The 22,554-nt window shown below is 51.5% G+C and overlaps 11 protein-coding genes across 11 annotated transcripts; 7 read left to right on the top strand and 4 right to left on the bottom strand.

Annotated features, from left to right (window-relative positions):
* Positions 1-19: 19 nt before the first annotated feature.
* N7458_006161 (uncharacterized protein) lies at positions 20-1,669 on the top strand (the record flags this gene model as incomplete). The annotated part of the gene is made up of 1 exon (XM_056909543.1): positions 20-1,669. One exon carries the CDS (start codon positions 20-22, stop codon positions 1,667-1,669), a length of 1,650 nt encoding a protein of 549 aa, XP_056765247.1.
* Positions 1,670-2,195: 526 nt separating this feature from the next.
* On the bottom strand, positions 2,196-2,842 carry N7458_006160 (uncharacterized protein; the record flags this gene model as incomplete). The annotated part of the gene is made up of 4 exons (XM_056909542.1): positions 2,196-2,260; positions 2,315-2,400; positions 2,483-2,541; positions 2,600-2,842. 4 exons carry the CDS (start codon positions 2,840-2,842, stop codon positions 2,196-2,198), a joined length of 453 nt encoding a protein of 150 aa, XP_056765246.1.
* Positions 2,843-3,165: 323 nt separating this feature from the next.
* N7458_006159 (Atg14 domain-containing protein) lies at positions 3,166-4,762 on the top strand (the record flags this gene model as incomplete). Its single annotated transcript, XM_056909541.1, has 2 exons — positions 3,166-3,759; positions 3,836-4,762. 2 exons carry the CDS (start codon positions 3,166-3,168, stop codon positions 4,760-4,762), a joined length of 1,521 nt encoding a protein of 506 aa, XP_056765245.1.
* A 465-nt stretch (positions 4,763-5,227) lies between these two features.
* Positions 5,228-6,739, top strand: N7458_006158 (putative ZIP family zinc transporter; the record flags this gene model as incomplete). Its single annotated transcript, XM_056909540.1, has 1 exon — positions 5,228-6,739. One exon carries the CDS (start codon positions 5,228-5,230, stop codon positions 6,737-6,739), a length of 1,512 nt encoding a protein of 503 aa, XP_056765244.1.
* A 440-nt stretch (positions 6,740-7,179) lies between these two features.
* Positions 7,180-8,640, bottom strand: erg10B (acetyl-CoA C-acetyltransferase; the record flags this gene model as incomplete). Its single annotated transcript, XM_056909539.1, has 5 exons — positions 7,180-7,698; positions 7,778-8,270; positions 8,329-8,404; positions 8,474-8,523; positions 8,576-8,640. 5 exons carry the CDS (start codon positions 8,638-8,640, stop codon positions 7,180-7,182), a joined length of 1,203 nt encoding a protein of 400 aa, XP_056765243.1.
* Positions 8,641-8,975: 335 nt separating this feature from the next.
* Positions 8,976-9,496, top strand: N7458_006156 (U5 small nuclear ribonucleoprotein component; the record flags this gene model as incomplete). The annotated part of the gene is made up of 3 exons (XM_056909538.1): positions 8,976-8,995; positions 9,060-9,208; positions 9,279-9,496. The coding sequence occupies 3 exons, from the start codon at positions 8,976-8,978 to the stop codon at positions 9,494-9,496; spliced, it is 387 nt and encodes a 128-aa protein (XP_056765242.1).
* A 65-nt stretch (positions 9,497-9,561) lies between these two features.
* On the top strand, positions 9,562-12,121 carry N7458_006155 (U5 snRNP component Snu114, putative; the record flags this gene model as incomplete). The annotated part of the gene is made up of 2 exons (XM_056909537.1): positions 9,562-11,506; positions 11,559-12,121. The coding sequence occupies 2 exons, from the start codon at positions 9,562-9,564 to the stop codon at positions 12,119-12,121; spliced, it is 2,508 nt and encodes an 835-aa protein (XP_056765241.1).
* A 310-nt stretch (positions 12,122-12,431) lies between these two features.
* N7458_006154 (iron-sulfur cluster assembly protein CIA2) lies at positions 12,432-13,077 on the bottom strand (the record flags this gene model as incomplete). Its single annotated transcript, XM_056909536.1, has 2 exons — positions 12,432-12,805; positions 12,876-13,077. 2 exons carry the CDS (start codon positions 13,075-13,077, stop codon positions 12,432-12,434), a joined length of 576 nt encoding a protein of 191 aa, XP_056765240.1.
* A 3,755-nt stretch (positions 13,078-16,832) lies between these two features.
* On the top strand, positions 16,833-19,678 carry N7458_006153 (Zn(II)2Cys6 transcription factor; the record flags this gene model as incomplete). Its single annotated transcript, XM_056909535.1, has 6 exons — positions 16,833-17,352; positions 17,429-17,770; positions 17,846-18,127; positions 18,204-18,707; positions 18,839-19,286; positions 19,360-19,678. The coding sequence occupies 6 exons, from the start codon at positions 16,833-16,835 to the stop codon at positions 19,676-19,678; spliced, it is 2,415 nt and encodes an 804-aa protein (XP_056765239.1).
* Positions 19,679-20,602: 924 nt separating this feature from the next.
* Positions 20,603-20,827, bottom strand: N7458_006152 (CDC26 family anaphase-promoting complex subunit; the record flags this gene model as incomplete). The annotated part of the gene is made up of 1 exon (XM_056909534.1): positions 20,603-20,827. The coding sequence occupies one exon, from the start codon at positions 20,825-20,827 to the stop codon at positions 20,603-20,605; it is 225 nt and encodes a 74-aa protein (XP_056765238.1).
* Positions 20,828-21,269: 442 nt separating this feature from the next.
* Positions 21,270-22,404, top strand: N7458_006151 (uncharacterized protein; the record flags this gene model as incomplete). Its single annotated transcript, XM_056909533.1, has 2 exons — positions 21,270-21,396; positions 21,515-22,404. 2 exons carry the CDS (start codon positions 21,270-21,272, stop codon positions 22,402-22,404), a joined length of 1,017 nt encoding a protein of 338 aa, XP_056765237.1.
* Between the last annotated feature and the right edge of the window lie 150 nt (positions 22,405-22,554).

Here is a 22,554-nt window from a genome sequence, read left to right as displayed (position 1 = left end):
GGAAGGCTTTGTCTTCAAGATGGCGCTTCTTCAGACCTCGTTGATCTGGATCGTGTATGCCGCCGTGATAGCGATCCTGCTCGCGGTAGCGTCGGTCTTCATCTACGTCTACCAGACTCCGCGCGATCGGTCTCCCTCGGTAACTCTAACATGCATCATTGCAATCACCAGTCTTCTGGCAACGGTGCTCCTGCTTCCTGTGGATGTTGCTTTAGTGTCATCGACTTCCTCATCGAAGCTAGGTCGCCGAAAAGACTGGGCTACCCAGGATGCCGTCGACAAAATCACTTATTCTTTGACTATTGTCTACTATCTTTTGTATTCACTGGATGCACTACTTTGCCTTTTGGTTCTTCCTTTTACTTACTTCTGGTACGAGGAATACGATGAAGTCGCCGCTGAAGCGGGAGAGCAGACGCTGGGCCAGCGGTTCTGGGGTGCTTTCAAGTACACTCTATCGTTCATCGCGATTGTAGTGATCCTGTTCCTTGTTGGTTTCTTTGCTCCTGTATCCAAAGATAAGGGCAACTTGGACCTGGACTATTTCAAACGGTTGCTGACGGAGAACCGTAAGTTTGAACAAATTTCCCACTGGCCACCTTCTATAGCCGAAATTGACCAGCTTGCAGATGGAGAACGTGCGTTGACATTCGCGCTTGGGCTACTCATCACACTTGGAATCTTCCTATATGTCTTGTACACATCGGCGGGCCTTGCTTTGTTCCCAATCAGCCTCATCAAGACCGCACCCTCAATCTCCAGTCCTATGTTGCGAGCAACTACTGCGCAACAGTTGGAAGCAAATCGAGAGCGGCAGCGACAGCTTGAGGGTCGCTGTGGGGGCAATCCTGAACTGCTCTCATCCAAGGATCGCAGAGAGCTGGACACCCTCAGCCGAGAGGAAAGGACTCTGATTCGGCGGCAACGTCTGGTTGACGAAGCACAGGGTGAAGGCCATGGCTGGTTGATGCGAGCATGGTACAAGATTGGGGCCATTTTCCGTCCGTTCAAGCTCCTCGGTGGTATCTTGCTGCTTTTGATTGCCTTTGTGACGTGGGTGTCGATGCTTTTGACTTCTATCGACAAAGCGAAGAACTCGATTTGCAAGCACCGCTGTGGATACATTCTCGGTCACATCAATGTTTTCAATCCGGTCAACTGGGTTCTGGTTCAATCTGCTAAGGTATTCCCGGTTGACTACGCCATTTTCACGGCTCTTGTCCTACTTCTGTTCTGCAGCTCTGTGGTCGGTATTGCGGTGGTTGGAATCCGCTTCCTCTGGATCAGGATTTTCCAGATCCGCAAGGGCCACACTTCACCCCAGGCTCTCCTCCTGGCAACTGCCATGTTGATGCTTATTATACTGGCATTGAACTATTCCGTGTCCATGGTAGTCGCTCCACAATACGCTACCTTTGGACCGCAGACATTCTGCGACCGCACTCCGAACTCGCCTCTCGAACAGCCTGATTGCACTAACAGTAAAGATCTCATCAAACCATGCTCGGAGTTAGCAGAGAATCCCGCAGCACGCCAAGTGTGCACTCCCAGCGTTGTCAGCACCTTCTTGAACCGCGTGACTCTCAACTTCCCCTTCTTTGGTGTTGTCTTCTTCTGGGCACAGTTTGTCTTCCTTGGTAAGGAATCCAATTCCAAAATTTGCTTTTGAATTCCCCGTGGCACGCTGGCAACTGACAATTATTTGTTATCAGCCATCTATCTGATCGTGTTTGTGACAACTCTCTTCCGAGCACCGAAGCTGGATGAAAGACAACTTGATGAGGACGCCGAGGAAGCGGAAGAAGAAGGCCTCCTCGCTAGCACTGGTAGGCGATTCGGTGCTACTTGGCAAGATATTACCGGCAGGGCTGGTCACAGTGGACATCCCAATGATTGAGAGGAGCCAACCATACTGGACCAAATGAAGCAGAGCAGCTGGGCAAATTGCCTTCAATTTTTGAAACTTTATGATCATTTTTTTCATAAACGATGTTTTGTTTATTATGCGATGATCTTATTAATCGGTGGGGACACATACATGTTTGAACCCAACCGCAGAAAGCAGATTTAAAAAGAAATACATGGTAACTTATGACATTGTCGAATCGTAATAAGAAGCAATCTTGCATGAGCCAGCATGCGCTTGCTTAGGGTTGGAGGGCTGAGGTCACCCTGGACGTAATCTCATAACCGCGTTAAACCTTCATCTGCTCATTGAGTAAGGCCAAGGCACTCTGAAATGCCTTTACAACATCCGTATCTTGTATCGAAGGAAGAAGTTAGCTTCCAAGTCATCAATTGGGATAGAACTCACTCGTGGGAAGGGGGGTCATACAATGTTTCTTCTTGCTTTCTAAGCTCACTTCAGAGTTCTGCACATGCTGCATCTGCGTCTTAAATCTGTGGGGTGTTAATTCCAAGCTCTTCGTAAGTATCCCATGGTCAAGTGGGATTCAAGTCGGAGTGAATTGGGGTCACAAACCTTTTCAAGGCCCGTTTTTCATCTTGCAAAACAGTAGTCTGAGACCAAGCGGTGAAGACCTATCCCGATGTGAAGACTTTTAATCAACCGTTTCACTAGAAGCATACAGGGTCATACCTCGAGCAGCCTTGCAGTTTCAGCACGCAAATCGTCTTCCACGCGGCTGTGTTCATCCATGGCATCCACATATCTCTCCTGGAGCTGATCCCAATCGCAGCCTTCTAGTCCTTGGGTCAACCGAGTAACAAGAGTAAATTCGGCATCGTTGGAAGACTGTATCGGGTCGAGGCTTCGAGGTTGCGGTGTTCCTCCAGTAGAAAACGGCGGTGTCGTTTTTTCTGGGCTCGTGTGCCGCGACATGTTCGAAGCGTAGATGATGGTATTCAAGAGCCAACAATAGTGATGATTGAGCCAGAAGCACCACAGGGCTTGGTCAAGATTCGCCCGTGATCTGAGATAGCAGCATCCTCACGTGTGTTGATATCGCCAGGGATCATCTGGTCCGCCCAAAGCGGGAGCCGCGTCAGGTGACGACATCACAACGTGAAACTCCCGACAGCCCGCAGGCCTTCAGGTTGATCATCTCCGCTCCATGGTTATCGGCGGCAGCTCTGGCAGCTTCCACGACACACCATGGAAATGCGACCCCTGACGACAGATTCAAATATCCACGACCGTCTGCGATGAGCTGCCTCATATGCAACTCTGCTCACTCCCGCCAGCCGTTCCTCTGCCCGACATGCGCCCGCAATCACCTCTACCCGCTACGTCTCGAGAATACTCAGGTTCTATTGGAGAAAGAGAGCCTAGGTCGTCAGATAGAGCTCCTTGCCTCCCATGAGGCATCTCAGAAGTCACGGTTGACACCCAGTGAGGGGCTTTCCGACGATTCGAAGAGCTGGGCTCTCCAGACGATCTCCAGTCGCCAGGCTGCCTCGTCCTCCAGGAGAGAGAATCTCAGTCGGCAGATTGAGAAACTCAAAAAGGATCTCAAGGCTAAAAGGGCAGACATTTCTGAGCGCGAGACAATCTTGTCCCGTAGGCGCTCCGATGCTGAATCTGCTCTGTATCAGCTCGGGGAGCGGGAGGCTACCATCTTGACGGGCGTTGAGAACACTACCAAACGGACCGAGCATCTTTGGCACAACCTCCATAGCAAGACCGCCGAGGCACGCATCTTTCTCTGTCGGGAAGTGGCCCACCTATACGGCCTGCGACAGAAGACCTCGAGGAAGGGTGATGGTCGGCATAGCTATGTGCTTGGTGGCATAGCAATCGTCAGCTTGAAGGATATGAATAGTAAGCCTGCGTGGGGTATCTCCACGCCATTGATCTGTACTGACATTTTCACAGGTGCCACTCCCGCTCAAATATCTACCTCGCTCGCCAATATCGCCCACCTGTTGGTCCTCGTTTCACATTATCTCTCCCTTAGACTCCCTGCGGAAATTACTCTGCCTCACCGGAACCATCCTACTCCCACCATATATTCCTTCGCTGCATCATATAATTCACGAGATTCCTCTGATGGGTCCGACACCACCCATCCTTCGACACCCAGTCCAGCGGCATCCAGAACGGAACCACGCACCCAACCCCGGCCCAGACCGCTTTTCATTGACAAACCTCTCCCCCCGCCTGGCTAAAGAAGATCCCGGAACTTATGCACTTTTCTTGGAGGGCGCTTCACTCCTCGCATGGGATGTAGCCTGGCTGTGCAGAACCCAGGGGATCAACTTGACATCAGACTCCTGGGAAGAAGTTTGCAACATCGGGAAAGGCATGTGGCAACTGTTAGTTGCCCCGCCTGCTCAAACATCCACCTTGATGCGAGCATTTGCTGGACGGGATACCCAGGCAAAGATGAAAACCGCCAAAGACGCTCCTCAAACTACGATCCAACGCACCAAATCATTCCCAATGCTTGGCCATTATTCCCACGGCACGGTACATTCATTCATCGCGGCCTCCGAGGGTGTTGAGTTTATGCGTACTTGGAAACTGTCAACACCAACGAAGATCGTGGATAAGCTCAAGGCCAATCTTCTTGGGGAGATGGCAAGTGCTGAATGGGAGGTCTTGGAAGAAAAAGAATGGTTTGACGGGAATGTGGAACCCAATCAACCACCGGATTCTCAGAATCCACCGAGCCCTTCGCCCAATTCTCATGCTGAATCGGCTGAGCAAAGCGCAGAAGATCAGCAAGCACCTGTACAGACGACGAATGATAGTCGTCGGCCGAAAGGTACAAGTGGATGGACGAAATTGAATAGTAGATAGACTTCATGTGGGGATCGCAATGGTTACTTAAAGTACCGAGCAAAATCTAGAACAACCCAATTCTTGCTTCTCTTACTATTTATAAGGCACATTAGTTTTTATGAGGCATTAGTTAAATCATTCACTACTTGACTCAACGGACACGCGGATGGTTAAGGTAAGCTAGGTTGCGTCAGACCCGTCGTGACTAAGCCGAGATAAGATTTGGCAGTTCGGATTAAAGTGTCGTGGCCCGAGTCCCTCCGTTTCTCTGTACTCTAAACGATGCACCAGGGATCGGTAACTCCTGGACGGAGCTAATCCATTGTGATTGCTGGCTGAGCTCTATTTTTTTTGGTCTCGTTCTGCTCGGATCTTTTTCCTGCTCACAATCCCAGTGGCTCTTCGAGCTGGGAATGCGTTCCAAGACCTAGCGGTATTCCAACTCTCCCGATTTGAAGATGCAGAATGTCCAAATGTGGCAGGATGCAGGCGTGGGGTCTTTGGGTGAGTGATCCCCCCTCTACGACGCGCAATAAATGCAGACTTGGACTAAATCTATTCTCAGACCTCAAGCGCGCCATCTCTGCCATCTCGGATATCCCGGATTCACTCCTGCGGGCCGAACTCCAACGACGAAATGTAGCTCGATCCTCAGACTCCGCTGGTGATGCCCCGGCCTGTGGCTCTGGCCAAAGAGGCGATTATAATACATCACTACATGTCATGGCTCTCTTCTTGATTCTGGGCCTGAGCACATTTGGTACGTTACTGTCGTCTCGTTCTCTCTTCCCCTTAAAATTGATAGGCTTAACGTTGACCATCAATCTCACTGCAGCCTGCTCATTCCCTGTCCTTGCGCGCCGATTCCCTGGCCTTCCGATCCCTCGCCGCTTCCTCTTCATATCAAGGCATTTCGGAACCGGCGTGTTGATTGCGACCGCTTTTGTCCACCTCCTGCCAACCGCATTTGTATCGTTGACCGATCCATGTCTTCCGCGGTTCTGGAGTCGGACGTATCGCGCCATGGCAGGTTTCGTGGCTATGACTGCTGTTTTCGCCGTGGTCTTGGTTGAAATGTTTTTTGCGATGAAGGGTGCAGGCCACGTCCACGCGAATGATTATGATACGCTCATGGGAGATTTGGGCCGTGATTCCATGGATGACTTCCAGCGCCAAGACTCGAGTTATGCGCATTTGGGGGCCAGGGCACCATCTGGCAATATCCATATGGAAGGCCTACACCAGGATGGCCATGGAGATGCTGAAAGAGCTTCTGGCTCTTCGCACGATTTTGACCGGTCTCCTCTCGGTGGTTCTCATCCAGATAAGGAGGATGCGGAAGATGACGTTGATATTGAGGGCCTTGACCCGTATGCGGATGACGTTCCTATTAATGGACAAGCACAACAATCTTCAGGTCCTCATCACCGTCACCGGGCACGGACGAATCCCAACTATAGGCCTCAAGATGACTTGACCTCGCCGACGCAGAACCCCCAGCGACAGCTTCTTCAGTGTCTTCTCTTGGAGGCCGGTATTCTATTCCACAGTATTTTCATCGGTATGGCTCTCAGTGTCGCGACTGGCACTTCATTCGTGGTTCTCCTCATTGCCATCAGTTTCCATCAGACCTTTGAAGGGTTTGCCCTGGGATCGCGTATTGCCTCTCTCATCCCCGATCTCTTCTCGCCGTCTTCCGCAAAGCCGTGGCTCATGTGCCTGGCATACGGAACGACCACTCCTATCGGCCAAGCCATTGGCCTTGTTTTACACAATCTCTATGACCCCGCAAGCACGACGGGATTGCTCATGGTGGGTATCACCAATGCGATCAGTAGCGGCTTGCTCCTCTTTGCGGGTCTGGTGGAGTTGCTTGCCGAGGACTTCTTGAGTGAGTCGAGCTATGAAACTCTCAAGGGTAGACGGCGTGTTGAGGCTTGTATATCAGTTGCCTGTGGAGCTCTTCTGATGGCTTTCGTTGGGGCTTTCGCCTAGTTAAAAATGGCTGGCTGCAAGGGATGGTTTGATGCATCTCTTCAGCATCTAATGCTTGTTCGTTTAGACTAATGAATTACAATCTTTTTGCTCGCAAATATGCTTGTGTCCATCAGGTCCTGTCTAGTAGAATAAATGTATCGTCTGGTGGCAAGAGGTTCCTGTTAGATATAAGACGAGAGCGAACCATTTAAAAGTGACTTCATTTCAAGTCAAGAAACTAGGTGCCATTCTATCCGCTTTTACTACTATTTGTTCTTTTCATTTGAAAGCGATATTTTCTTTTTGAAGATTCACATTAATCCCGAGGACTTTCATTTCTTGCCATCTGCCTCTAGTCTCGGTGTTTATATATATATATGGTGCCAACAATGCTTTTATTGGTAATTCACATAGTGTTTGATAGTCATGTCATATCCGTACATCGTTAAAACGTCGCTTTAGAAGAGAGCCTCGAGGACCAGAGCGCTGGCACCGCCACCACCGTTGCAGATACCGACACAGCCGAGCTTGCCCTGCTTAGCCTTCAAGACTCCGAGCAGAGTGGCGACAATACGGGCGCCGCTGGCACCCAGAGGGTGGCCGATGGCAACAGCACCTCCATGGATGTTGACCTTCTCCTCAGGGAGACCCAACAGCTTCATGTTGGCAAGAGCCACCACACTGAAAGCCTCGTTGATCTCGAAGGCATCAATAGAGTCCTGAGTCACGCCAGCGTGCTTCAGAGCCTTGGGGACAGCCAGAGCGGGGGCAGTGGTGAACTTGCTGGGCTGGTGGGCGGCATCACCCCAGCCCAGAATCTTGGCAATGGGCTTCAGGCCGAGCTCCTTGACCTTGGCCTCGGAGACCAGGACAACAGCGGAGGCACCGTCATTGAGGGGGGAGGAGTTGGGGGCAGTAACGGTGCCGGTGCCGGGAATGAAGGCGGGCTTCATGGCACGCAGCTTATCGGGGTTGAGCTGAATGTGGAAGAGACACGGTTAGCGATCGTTTCTCAAGCTAACATGCTTTCATGGACAAGAAAACAATACGACTTACGTTCTTGGGCTCGTCATCCTGGGACACGGTCACACCGGGCTTGCCACGGAAGCCGGGGATCTCAATGGGGGCAATCTCGTAGTCGAAAGCGCCGGCCTTCTGGGCGGCCTGGGCCTTCTGGTAGGTGCGGATGGCGTACTCATCCTGCTGCTCACGGTTGAAGCCGTGGTCCTGAGCACACTCCTCGGCAGCAAAGCCCATGAGATCCTGCTTGCCATAGGCATCCTGGAGACCATCCTTCATGATTCCGTCCACCATGTTCTGGTTGCCGTACTTGGCACCCGTGCGCAGGCTGGGGAGGTAGTGGGGGGTGTTGGACATGGACTCGGTACCACCAGCAACGACGATGTCGGCGTTACCGGTCATGATGGTCTGGGCACCAAGGATAATGGCCTTCAGGCCAGAGGCGCAGACCTTGTTGACAGTGGTGCAGACGGTGGCGTCGGAGAGACCAGCATTGATGGCGCATTGACGGGCGGGGTTCTGTCCGACACTGATCACATCATGTTAGCTTTGAGATAGAAGGCCAGTATATCCATCCTATAGCTTACCCAGCAGACAGAACATTGCCGAAGAAAACCTCCTCAACATCCGCAGCGTTGATACCCTCGGCCCGCTCAACAGCCGCTATCAACCGCCGTTAGTGTCAATTGTAACCAGGAGGGGTCTCCCATTGATGAAAAAGACTTTGCATACCTTTGATGGCATGAGCACCAAGCTGGGGAGCCGTCAGGCTAGAGAGAGAGCTATACCAAAGTGTTAGTCGAGCAACAAAAATTCCAATGAGGGGCGGCATACCCAAGGAACGAGCCCACGGGAGTACGGGCCGTCGAGACAATGTAGACTGGAGGAAGAGAAGACATGATGGAGTGCAAAACGTTCAACTGAGATGCAGAAAGAGCAGAGATTAGACAACAATCAGGGGGGTATTACGGAGGAAAGGAAAGGAGAAGGGGGGGCAGCGTCCAAGATATATAAATAATAAATCAGTGGGGAGTGAGGAGCTGTACGGTGTAGGCGCGAGTATGTCCCATACTTAGCTGAAGGTCCTTTTGCCCGCAGTTTCTCTGCCCGCCAGACGCTCGGACCAACTGAAAGTTGCAAGCCTTCTCTCTTCTCCGGCGTCACGCCAGCAACTTCGGGGGTCCCGCGATTGTCATTTTCCCCAACTCCAGCAATCCGCATATTCCAGCCCATCATGGACGACCTCTACGATGAGTATGTTACCTTGATTAAAATGATGTGGCATCCTCGTCCATCTTGCTAACTAAGAGGCTTCCAGGTTTGGTAACTACATCGGCGAAGCCGAGTCCGATGACGAGCAGCAGGAGCAGGTCCCGCAGGCCTTCAAGTTTGACGAGGCCTTTGACGATGAGGAAGAGGAGGAGGAGGAGGAGGAGGTCAATGACCAGCAATTGATGGAGGTCGACGGTACGTGTTGCGCTCCCCCGAAGACTTAACCTAGGTTGAAACTGCATGCTCATTCGCGCCTCGCGTACAGAGGGACCTTCAAACGCGGTCATTCTACACGAAGACAAGCAATATTACCCCAGCGCACAACAAGTATACGGCGCCGATGTCGAAACTATGGTCCAGGAGGAAGATGCGCAGCCGCTATCCGAACCCATCATCGCGCCCGTCCAGCAGAAGAAATTTGCGATCGCTGAAACGGAGCTTCCCCCGTCTATTTCTCTCGCGAATTCATGTCCGACTTGCTGAATTTCCCCGAACAAATACGAAACGTTGCGGTGGTGGGTCATTTGCACCATGGAAAGACTGCCTTCATGGATATGCTGGTGCGACAGACACACGACCTCTCGGCGCGGCTAGAGAAGCGCCAAGGCAAGCGCAAGGAGGAACAGCTTCGATATACCGACGTTCATTTCCTGGAGCGCCAGCGAGGTGTCTCCATCAAATCGGCACCCATGAGCTTGGTTCTTCCAGGGACCAAGGGCAAGTCCCACCTTATCAATATTATCGATACCTCCGGTCATGTGAACTTTGTGGATGAGGTCGCCGCCTCGGTTCGGTTGGCTGACGGTGTTGTACTCGTTGTGGATGTTGTCGAAGGTGTGCAGGCCAACACTGAGCAGATTGTCAAGCATGCGGTCTTGGAGGATATCCCCATGACCTTGGTCGTGAACAAGATGGACAGGCTTATCTTGGAGCTCAAGTTGCCGCCCAATGACGCCTACTTCAAGCTGAAGCATGTCATTGAAGAAGTTAATACCCTCATTGAAAATATCGTGCCAGGTCAGGGTGAGCGACGACGATTGAGCCCCGAAAAGGGCAATGTCGCATTTGCATCCAGCTCGATGAACTGGTGCTTTACCTTGGAGTCTTTCGCTCGTATGTACGCCGACACCTACCCGAAGCTCGATTCTACGGAATTCGCAGCACGCCTCTGGGGCGACATTTTCTACAACCCTCAGAGCCGCAAGTTCACTCGGAAAGGTGTGGAGGAGAACTCGAAGCGGGCATTTGTGAAGTTTATCTTGGAGCCCATCTACAAACTTTACTCGCACACGCTTAGTGAGAGCCCCGAGGATCTTAAGCAAACGCTAGCGAGTGTGGGCGTCAGCTTGAAGCCATCTCAATTGAAGACTGATGCAGCCGAGCTCCTCAACCTCGTGTGTGAGCAATTCTTCGGTCCCCCGACAGGATTTGTGGATATGGTCGTGCAGCACGTTCCTTCTCCCGTTGGTGGTGCTCAGCGAATGCTGGAGCGGTACTACACCGGCCCTCTGGATACCAAGGTCGCGGCTTCGATGTCTGCCTGTGACCAGGATGGACCATTGGTCGTTCACGTCACGAAGCTCTTTAGCACCGTCGATGCTAGTGGATTCCACTCATTCGGCAGAATTCTAAGTGGTATCGCTCGCCCGGGTCAACAAGTCCGGGTCCTGGGAGAGGGATACACCCCTGAGGATGAGGAGGATATGGTTGTTGCAACCATCTCAGACACGTGGATTGCAGAGACTTGTTATAACATCTCCACCGACGGCGTTCCCGCCGGCAACTGGGTTCTGCTCGGTGGCGTGGACAATTCAATTGTCAAAACGGCAACGCTCGTTCCTCTTAAGTTGGAGGAGGATGACGAGCCGTACATCTTCCGTCCCATCAAGCATATGACCGAGTCTGTGTTCAAGGTTGCAGTGGAGCCCGTCAATCCTTCCGAACTGCCCAAGATGCTAGACGGCCTGCGCAAGGTCAACAAGAGCTATCCTCTGATCTCCACCAAGGTCGAGGAGTCTGGCGAGCATATCGTGCTGGGAACTGGCGAGCTTTACATGGACTGTGTGCTTCACGATCTTCGACGACTGTACTCAGAGATGGAGATCAAGGTTTCTGACCCAGTCACGCGCTTCTGTGAGACTGTCGTCGAAACCTCGGCCATCATGTGTTACTCTATCACGCCAAACAAGAAGAACAAGATTACTATGATCGCGGAGCCTTTGGATGAGGGTATCGCTGAGGATATTGAAAGCGGCAAAGTCAGCATCAAGGACCCAATCCGCAAGGTCGCACGCTATTTTGAGGACAACTATGACTGGGACAAGCTTGCAGCCCGTAGCATCTGGGCGTTTGGCCCTGAGGAGATGGGCCCCAACATTCTGCAGGACGACACATTGCCCTCGCAGGTGGACAAGAAGCTGCTTGGAACTGTGCGAGACTCGATTACCCAAGGTTTCAGCTGGGGCACGAGAGAGGGGCCTTTGTGTGAAGAACGTGAGTGATCTACAACCCTGAATAACGTTTCTTTCATACTGACGATTACTAGCAATTCGGAACACCAAGTTCAGGCTCACCGACGTGTCTCTTGCTGAGCAAGCCATCTATCGTGGCGGCGGTCAGATCATTCCCACTGCTCGCCGGGCCGTGTATTCATCATTCTTGATGGCTTCTCCTCGACTCATGGAGCCCATCTACTCTTGCACGATGACCGGCCCCGCAGATGCGGTCGCCTCGGTATACACTGTGCTCTCCCGCCGACGAGGCCACGTCCTGTCCGACGGGCCTATCGCCGGTACTCCGCTCTACTCTGTGCGGGGTTTGATCCCAGTGATCGATTCGTTCGGGTTTGAGACCGATCTGCGCATTCACACCCAGGGCCAGGCTATGGTCAGTCTGGTCTTTGATAAGTGGAGTGTCGTGCCCGGTGATCCACTGGATCGTGAGGTGAAGCTGAAGCCACTGGAAGTGGCTAGTGCCATGGCCACTGCCCGGGACTTTGTGCTGAAGACCCGCCGGCGCAAGGGTCTGGCGGAAGATGTTACCGTCAGCAAGTTCCTGGAACCGGAATTGTGGAAAGGTCTGCAGGAGAGCGGCGTTTTGGATTCATGATCGGTTTGCTCTCGAGGGTTCAAAGGCGAAGGAGATTAAAAGATATTCTTTTCTTTTTTTGGGGAAGGGATTTGGGCTACGGAGTCATTGATTGTTTGCATTTGACTTGAGCTGCATGTAATTCTAATGCAAAATGTCCAAATATATCTCATGTCATATTTACTACATAAATCGTAAGGTGGTTTTGAGGCGGCATGTCCTCGATAGCCCAGAATACTCCGATCCAGTCAAGTGAAGAAATTCAGGAAATGCGCCGTCAGAAATCACATCGTGGTACATGCAAAGAGAAACAGTCCTCGTTCTGATCCATTTATTGGCACGTCTCCATCATCTTAGCGATGACCTGCATCAACGCTCCGTTCTCCAGCGCGGCTGCCACTCGTTCCTTGTCTCCGAGTTGCTTGTTGACTTCGTCACCAGTACTGTGGGTTCCCTCCTTGATCCGCACGTCTACGCGGAAGCGTGGTGGGAGGGACTGCTCTAGTCGCACTCGTACTCCGAGACCGATGACGGTGGCTAGACTGCAGTGAGTGATGGTGGGGGTGATCAGGACGGTGACTGTTTGGAGAGGCGAGTCGGGGACATTGGGGAGGGTGGGCTTGATGGAGATATCTGGGAGTGATACGACGGCCAGTTCTCCGAGGGAGAGGGGGTGTTCGGGGTCCGAGATGGATTTGATCAGGTCTGTACAATGTGAGTAATGCGGAGTCGGGGGCACAATATGTATGGTCAGAAGGGTGATGTTGGTGCCTACCATAAATTTCTTGTTCATCAATTGGCTCTTCTAGGAGATCTTCATCTCCCTCCGAATCAGATGAGAGAAAGTCTGCCGGCTTCGGGACTGCAGCGAAGATACCGAGTCCATAGTCCCCGGCTTTCTTCTCTGCAGACCGTGATCTCGTAGGGAGATCTGCCGCATTGAGGATTGTGGGGTTGGAGTTTTGCACTTCCGCCATGATGATCGGTAGGGGTGTTATTGAATGCGAGGTGAGGTCCGTAAAGTCGTTGATGGTGGTGATGTGATATCGGAGAACAGTTCGGAGGGGCAAAAAAACGTGACGATAAGCTGATAAGCCGATTAGACTTATCGCAGTTCACGTGCTCTCTCTACATGTCTCGGAGGATCCTCGGCAATTTTCTTCGAATCATCTTCATCGACTTCCCCCTGCAAGCCATGCTGATGTGATTACATTCGATCCCCCTGCCCGGAACTACGGAGATAACCTTTGCGCATCTCTGATGATTCCAGTCCACCATGGACATTGGACGGCAAAGCACCCTCCGGCCTAGGAGATTTATGGTTATATTCCGATGACTAATGATGGGAATCCCCCGCGACGCAAAACATGAGGACCCGAGAAACCGTCGATCTTGGAAATCCGTTTCCCTTCCCCGCCATCACAGAAGCCTGGGCAATGGGATCGACGAGCGTGGGTAAGAACTTGGCAGGGCCGGGTATTTTGCCCCTGACCACTTGCCGAGTCCGAGTAAACAAGGCTTGCAATAGAGAGGGCCGCCAAATACGCCATGCAGTTTTGGATCCACTGAGGCATCCCAGGTTGACTACTGTAACCATGGCGGTTCCAGTTCGTGTGGCCTTCCAGAATGTACCGGTCCCACTCGTTAGCTCTATCTGGGACTGGATGCGCGCCGCCCCCTTTTCAGGCACTTTGAAACCCAGGGCACCAATGTTGTCTCGCACATTTATGCGCTTTCTGGACCAAAGAGGGGGGAATGGAAGTGGCCATGCATCTGGAAATTCCAGGTAGATGGGATTTTTGGCGCTGAAGAGAGAGAGAGAGAGAGAGAGAGAGAGTGTGTGTGTGTGTGTGTGTGAAGGGGGGAATTGGGGGATGGGGGGTGGGGTTCATGTTTCATCATTCGAATGACCCCCGAAGTATCCGACTTTTGACCTCGGCCCCTTTTTGGACCTCACCGCTGGATTGGGGGGGATAATATTCGGGAATACTGAGTTGGGCCTCGTGCAGAGTGATGGAGGAGGGGGAATCAAGGAAGGTTTCGCGATTTTCTTGCGGTCCGGCAGGTATTCTTCCGGTCAGACGGCAGTACAGTAATACGTGATTACGTGCAGGAGTTCGTAGAATTCTTTAAAGCCGTAAAGATTACTGGAGGGAAGAAAAATTCTTCAAGGAACGAGGGTTGGTATATTCCAGACCGTTGGAACTTGGTCAGAGACATCTGGGCGGCTTATGATGATTAATCTTCGTTTATTTCCTATTGATAACGAGTGGAGACCCTTTGGTTTGCGCAATCCAGCAACTCAAGTCCCTAGTCGCTCTCTTTTGCCCTGGTGCCTGGAACGCTGGACGAAAAGGAAAGTTAGGCTTCCGAACAAAAGAGGGAGAGAGTGGATCAAGAGAGATTATCTGCCATGTGGTGTGGGATTCCATTCTTGACCGTATACCGGATTCATCCATGGTGATTGTCTCTCGACTTGATCCACTCGCTGTATAATATGGTTTAATACTTTAATGTTTTTTAGTGGATTTGACGGTGGACATGGTTAATTAATACTTCCATGAATAATGATGAGGTTCTTGAAACGTCAGGGGACCAGCGAGGAGGAGAAAGCACGAAGGATCAGCCAAGTTAGCCTGTTTATTGGACTAGGTCACGAGTTCCCTAGTAGTTGGCTGGTGCTGGAGGCTTTGACCAGACCATCCAGAGAGTCTATCCTACTCCTGAGTAGTACTCAGTGAGTAGTAGTCCTGCCAGTCGCAACTTCCATGTGCTAGAGGCTCCGAGCCCACTACCCTCAGACCTAGAGTCCTTTGGGTAAGCTGGCTAAAGTCGAATAGATTAAGAAGCCCAGTTAGTCAGACAATAGTGTGAGTGGAGGAAGTGATCCTACTTAGTTAGGAAGCAATGTACCACTGGGTGGACTACGACTATGACTGTACCTGATTGACTTCGGAGTGCCCGTTTGACGGACCACCGGGGCGTCTGTTATAGCTTATGCGTCTATATTCTCCGTGGTGAGGCGTTTTTTTATTTTTTTCAGCTTGAAAACACCGTCGAGGCTAGTGATTGTTAGTGTGTAAGAGAGCGATCGTAGTTGAAGAGTTCTAACTCCGTACTGTAAAAAGATACTACCCGATGAGTATACTGTACGTACTGTACGTACTGTACTGCTACGATTGTCAAGAATACTATTGGATTCTCATAGTACACAGTAGAATCATGTTGATATATTTAGAAATATAATATTGTACTCTACTTGAACTGCTTATAGTGTCTCTCTATGACCTCTTAGAGATGATTAGTGTACTGGATGACCTTTCTAGGGCTGAGTAGTACAGGCTCACTCAGAGAGAGAGAGAGTCTAAAGGAGTAGATTACGTCGTAACCCTTCAGGAGGGCAATCTGGATCGCCCCCTCCCGAACCCACTCCGATGATTGGCCTCGACTAATTGGACGGACTTGGATTTGATGGATCACCCTTAACTCTCTCTCTTTTGTTCTCTTGAGGAGTCTCTCTCGCTCTCTTGGGGGCTTGAAATGGGCTTGGCAGCCCCCTTCGCAGCTCCCCTCCTTTCCTTCTTGCTTGATTCTTCCGCTGGGCTACGCCTCCTCCTCCCCCCCCCCCCCCCCCCAAAAGTAGTGCCGACCTCCTCCTCCACCCAACCCACCAACCCACCAACCACCATCCACCATCCACCATCACCATCGCCATCATCATCGTCAAACCGCCCCCAATTCTTATTTCCTCCTATTCCCAAACCCACGTCTCCTCTCTCCTTCTCTAACTCTATATACATCATCTACCTCTTCAACTCCCTCCTTCCCTTGCCCCGATGTTCCCACCCACTTCCTAGGCGCAACTTCACAATGCCCCCCGTTGTGACTCGGCATTTGCTCAACTTCCTAATTCCTCTGTACGGCCACTACCCTCCCCGCACACGCCGATCGCATGACTGGACAACTAACCCTGGCTCGCTCGGTTAATAGCATTTATACACCTATTACGAATTCCGTGCTCTCTTGCGCGCGACGATCCTCTTGACTTGACTCTTCCCTGGCACCTCCGAAGAACGCGTTTCGCTGTCCCTCGCCCTGGCGAGTCCGACCGACCGCAACGCGACCGAACCTCGAATCCCTTCTCTGGACGTGCGCCGGCCCATTGCGCCAACCATTTTTGGATCCGATTTCACTGCAGTCAAACCGGATCAAGCGGTCCGCCTGTTCTTTACAAGGAATTACTGCGACTGACGCCGTCGCTTGATACCGTTGACCTGAATCGTGGACTCGGCGCAACCCTGTGCTTTGGATTTGTGCCGGCGCGCTTAACCCCGTACATCCAAATCGCGAATTCCCATCTCGGCACTCATTGTCTCTTCCAGGGCAGGCCCCCTCAGGAAAGATTGTTCAGATCAATAGCACGCGACAACGTGATCCTCTGTACCATTGCCCTGGATCTCGTCCTTGGTGGGATAACGGAACATGCAAGGCTACTCATTTGCGCCTCCCTCGGGACCTCCCCGAGATGGCCAGAAAAGTATATCTCTCTCTTCCTGGAGGCATTGCCAACGGCAGGGCCATGTGGAAATCAAAAGATAGAAACGGAGACTAATCTGTGGCTGGCTTTAGATTATGTATTTGTCGATGAACACAATCGACACAAGAGGTTGAAAGGTAAGCGAGCCCTACTGGATGCAAGGAAAATTGAATAGCCTGACTGACAATTCCAGTGATGCGGGCGTGTAATGGCTGTCGCAAAAGGAAGATCAAGTGTGACGCGGCCACGACAAATACTTGGCCGTGCTCGGCATGCACTCGCTTGAAGTTGGTCTGTGTTCCTCCCACAATCGGTCAAGATGGAGAATTCGTCAACGAGGGAATGGAAACCTCTCAGGAGGTTGGCGGCTCATCCACGACATCCGAACCCTCGCATCATGCCTTCCCGGTGCCTCCGGCCTACCGAGATGCTCATCAAGCTCCGATGGGACAAATGCCATCTTACGACGGAATGGGCATGTATTCCCAATTCGTTCACACACCTCCGGCTCAACCCGGGATGTATAATGACATGCGATCATCCCCGATAGTCATGCCACACCAGTCATATCAACAACAACCTCAAGTATTTCCCGGAGCCCAACCACCACACTTGGCAACTCCGGATCGGGGCATGTTTGCGGAGAATGACCAGTCAACGGCGGACAATCTCAGCGATGTGCTCGGAGAACTGAAAATTGACGAAACAGGCATCGGTATGATTTCGTTCTATGATATTTTCCTTTACCCTCGGCCCGTGGCGTATTGCCAATACTAATACTTCGGTTTCAGCACCATATATCCGCAGGCAAAGGAAGGATCGTGTCGAACCAGATGCGCCTGTCCAAGATGAAGTGGAAGAAAGACTGCCCCCTCTCAGTACGGGCGCAGGCGCAACCATTCGAATCCCACCAGAGTTGATGCCCGACGACGAGGACGTGATGAATTACTTCAAAATTTACTTTGATGAAATACACCCCTACGTGCCGGTGATTCCCCGCGCGCACCTGTACTACCAATGGCAAAATGACCGCCGCTCTATATCACCTCTCCTCCTTGAGGCTTTGTTCGCGTGCGCGGGGCGATTATCTGACGAGCCTTCGGAAGGCGCTCAGTGGCTTGCTATGGCTAACAGTAAGTTTGTGAACATACATCTCTTGGAATAGAAAAAGCAGCCCAGTATCCAAATTGCTAATTCTTTACTGTCAGGACACGAGTCCAGTTTCATGGACGTTCCGCGGCTAAGCACCATCCAGGCTTTGCTGCTCTTACTCAAGGCAAGGGAGTCATTACCCAAAAAGGGCTACTATTATCGGTCATGGCAGACTGTCAAAACAATCGTATCCATGGCCAAGGACCTAGAAATCCACGAGCATTATAGTAGCCACGCCGAAGGGCGACCCTGTGACTTGAGCCCAATTGAATGTTTGGTGAGCACTCGGGTCTGGCAGGCACTTTTGGTGGTTGAGGTGATGATTGGAGCACCACAAGGTGAGTGGTTATTGTTTCATAACAATATAAAGACCACGAGACTGGCAGGAATTTCTAACAATGTCGTCTTCATTAGGCCGCTCCGACTACGGCGTTGACCCGGACACCGTGGATATGCGCCCAACCCTGGATATCAGAGGCCTGGATCACTTCGAAACGGAACGCTCCAGACAATACGCTTACTTTGTCCGTAATGCACACCATATTCGCATCATCGCTGATATCTATCACAAGATTAAGAAGCAGAAAGATTGGGGAGCAGATCCTCGGTTCACCCAGAAGAACCCGCTCTTCGCCGACTGGCTTCGCAATTTACCCACGGACCTGCAGGTGAATTACCCAGCTGATGGAGCCCCTCCCTGGATTCCGTCCCATTTTGTGGGAAATATGCACTCTCACTGTCACCTGGCCATTATCTTGCTACATCGTCCTCAGCTTGTGGCGTCTCAATCCTTTGCAGCCGGTGGTGAATGGAGAATCCACTTCTCTCTGTGTTACACCTCGGCAAAGAATATATGTCGCTTGCAGGAAGCTATCCTGGAGCGATTTGGGCTGTCTGGCTTGCTGTACATGCAGCGAGGTATCAATTTTGCGATATATTGTATTCTCACTTGTACCATGCTTCACTTGGTAAGCTGACTGCTCTCAAAGGAAGAATTGTGTTGATAGAAAGAACTGTCTGACCGCAACAGATCGCAATAACCTCCCCAGACCCCGAATTTAATTCCGACGCCCGGGAATACTTCACCCGCCACATGCGCATCTTGGAAAAATGCTCTTCGGCCTGGCCCATGCCGGAGATCCAGGCACAGATCGACTCCCTCAGGCTGGCCTTCTCCGCGGACACCCACCGCCCATTTGAGCTGAAACCGAGCTTCCCATATGGCAGTCCCTCGGAACCATACCAGCCCAGTCCACCCATGGACGCTCATTACCATCCACACCTAAGCCAAATGTCAAGCAATGTCCAATCCAGAGTGGGTTTCAACACACATCCAATCACTCCTCCGATATCTGCTGGTGCTGAATCAGACGCAAAGTCGGATACGTCCTCCCAGTTACAATCCCTTGGAATGGTCCCCCATCAACCGCCTACAACGCATCCCCTCGAAGCTCCCTTAGTTGATGAGCACAGCTGGGACCCCACGCGCATCATCAAGTATGTGATTTCAAATTACATTGTATCTGCCCCTCAAGGTTCTGTTCTAGCGTGCTAACTTTCTGAAACCTAGCCAATGGGACATGGCTTTCTCTGTCAACCCCTCAACCGTCAGCTCGAACTCTCCTCCCATGCCTATGAACAACACCCCCCAACCCATGTCGAGTATGGTAAACCAACAGTACCCGATCCAGTATGACTCGCCGCCCAAGGTGACAGTCCCACAGAGCCAATCCGTGTCACCGCCACAGTTCCAGGCTCCCCCAGTCGTGTTTAGTGCCCGGGACTGGCAGCAAAGTGTGGCCAGCGTGTATGACCCGCAAGGCTTAAAAAGACGATGGAACTACTCCACTGATCTTGGCGACAGTATGGCCAAGCGGCAACGAGGATGATGCGACACTCCAATAGCTTTGAAAGCCTACTGCGTTTCTGCATCTCTCGACTCTTTTGTGATCCTTGTCTGCCTGTCTACTCCGCCTCGACTGTAGCAAACATTTCTACAACCCTTTTGTACCCGTTCTTGCCCGATTCCCCTTATCTCCTGTGACACTTATTTCCTTGTTTTGTTCGCTTTGTCTTCGGCTTTGTCGCCACAGGACCCCCTGCGGTGGATGATATCATGGGCTACGACTGGATTGGGAATGTTTTCCAGCGAATTTCCTCGGTGTGGGAAGACGCCGCTGATTGATTTGAATGACGATTGGATTTTATGAGTCCTACTGTACATCACGATAAAAAGATCTAGAAGCAATGTCGAAGAGAAACCAGGTCACTGAGGATCATTGAGTTTGTCATGTTGAATATGGTAAAGCGGCTATCCAGTAGGCTCCTCCTTGTCTGTTGTACCAACGTACACATGTTGCATCATGGTAAAGTGTGAAGTGTGATAACAAGTGAGTCTCTTTTGAATAGATGGAACGATGACAACTGAGAGATTCATGATGTGTCGAAGATCTTATTATGATATGAGTGGAGACCGTCAAGAAGCTGAAATTGCTGCGGTTGACATTGCATTCTTTCAGAATTGTGTTTGTCTGTCGTCAAGTTCAAGTGCAAGTCCGAGTCCCGGTCCACGCCCCTTCGAACTCGGGTTGGAGGTTGTTGTGATCCTCGGGGTGTTTGAAGGAGGGATCTATATTGACATTGCGATACTCGATACACCAAGACAGACTAAAACCCGACGAATATGGAGACCATGGAGACCGTCTTTGTGTCGTGACGTTCATGATAGTCGTGACTCTGTCGTGAGCTTTGCTGGGGTGTGGGGAGCGTTTCAGGCCAGGCATGCCGTGGTAGCCGTAGTCAATATGCCTAAATCAAACCCGATGACCGAGCCCTATTCTCTCTTCGCGACGAAGAATCCTCGCCTTGTCACCCGGAAGTGGCTTCAGCTCATCGCTTGGGTTGACCTTGGTCTTGGCGCTGCTAGAATGTGCCTGTTCAGGCTCGCGGTTCTCATTCATTTTGTGGAGTCGCTCCTCCTCAAAGGCAGCGATATCCTCAGCGGTTATGGCAATGGCGGTTGGCTTTCGACGAAGCATCGCGAATATTGTTTGAAGGGTATGGATGATCTCAGTAGAGAGCAGTTGCGGATTGTAAACAGCCAAGTTCCAAAAACATTACTTGACCCCAGACAGATCTGCCTGTCTGATTGCCTTGACCGCCTTGATCATCCTGACCGCCTTCCGCATGAGAGTGGTCGATGAGTCGCACATAGTAAAGCATCTATCGAAGGCTATACTCTGCACAATTGGGGTAGAATATGTGGAATTAGAGTAGCGAGTAGCTAGGAGTATATTGGCCCGATATAGGTGTAAAATGGGTAAATTTTCTTACATATAGGGGGTAGCAACGTATCAGTGCAAAAACTAAAGAAATACAACTGAAATTCACTAGAAGATCACGTGAGTATAATCTGGCCCTGCAAAAGTTGTGTTCCCGCTAGGTTGGATATCTTGCACGCCCACCACTTGTCACAACAGAATGATTCGGTCACAGCTAAGGCAGCTTGCCCGGCAGGGAGACCGTGCCTGGGTGGGCATGAATATGCCTGTCCGTCATTTCTCTGCCTCTTATGCGGCTGCTTCGGAGGGTCAGAGCCCGCCGTCAGGTATGCGATACACACCCAGTAACACTCATCCTGGCACCACGGTTGCCCTGATGGCGCAATGGCATGATCAGTGCGGTGCTGTATCTTTCAAGCTTTGCTAATTGGTCTCCATGGACAGGGAAAGGCGAACCCAAACAGAGACCGGCGCCAACTGGCCCCCCTCGCAAGCCTCGAGCCTCTAGCAGACCCCCCGGACCCGGCCAAAACAAGCCACGTCCAGCCCGAGCAATCGATGCCCGGTCATTCGCAGCACCTCGTGCTGGTGGTGAACCCCCCAAGATTATTCGCAAGCCCAGACTGCGCCTGCCACCTGGCAAGCAAATCCCAGGTCGCAAGGGCAAGCCCGCCGCGAAGAGTGCTCAGAAACCTCGGCGGAAAAACCGATCCGGCCGCTCAGAATATGAAATTGATGATGATGAGGCCACTGCTGCTGCCATCAAACAACTTGAGGTGGACCAAGAGGCCAAGGGGCGTCCAGTGCCCATTCGCTATGAGCCCCGGGAGATTAACTTCTCTACACTGAAGGATACTTGGCCCTCACTGCCGACGGACACCAATGCCCGATCTGCTGCCGTTATCGAAAAGCTTTCTACTCTCAGCGGACGCTTCCCCAATGGCTACGTCCCTCCTCATGAGCTGGGTCGGCGTCTCTGGAAGGGACAGAGTGTTCTATTCGAGAACGAGGCTGAGAAGACCCAGGCTCTGGAAGAACTCAAGCGCTTGTCACAAGAACGAGCCAACAAGATCTCCCAGAAAAAGGGAGAGCTTGTCGAGCCTCGTGATATCAAGTTCAACCCCATCAGTGCGGAACACACACAGAAGTTGATGGAGACCTTTGTGCAAGGAAAATATCCTGCTTTGGAGACTGGCAAGGACCAGCCAGCTATCATGGGCGACGTGCTGAGGAATATCCGGAATAACGCAACTTATCAAACAGCTGGCAAACGACCTCAGTTCCTCGCGAAGGTCGAGTCTCTTCTGGCCTCTAGTCGCGTGAAGCGCTCCTAGTGCTACTCGAGTAGCATTGTGCATGGAGATATGCTGTTGTGTATTATATTGATTCTGTGATTCGAATTTTCTGTCCCCCACTAGGCGCTATGTGTTTCCGGGTGGTGGTGTTCGCCTACCACCTTTGTTCCTCTGTATCTAGATTTACAA

The sequence above is a fragment of the Penicillium daleae genome (assembly GCF_028827525.1).
Source record: "Penicillium daleae strain IBT 16125 chromosome Unknown utg000006l_segment0_segment0, whole genome shotgun sequence".
Classification (NCBI taxonomy): domain Eukaryota; kingdom Fungi; phylum Ascomycota; class Eurotiomycetes; order Eurotiales; family Aspergillaceae; genus Penicillium; species Penicillium daleae.
Note: the sequence above shows the minus strand (reverse complement) of the source record. Positions and strands in the feature narration are given on the sequence as shown.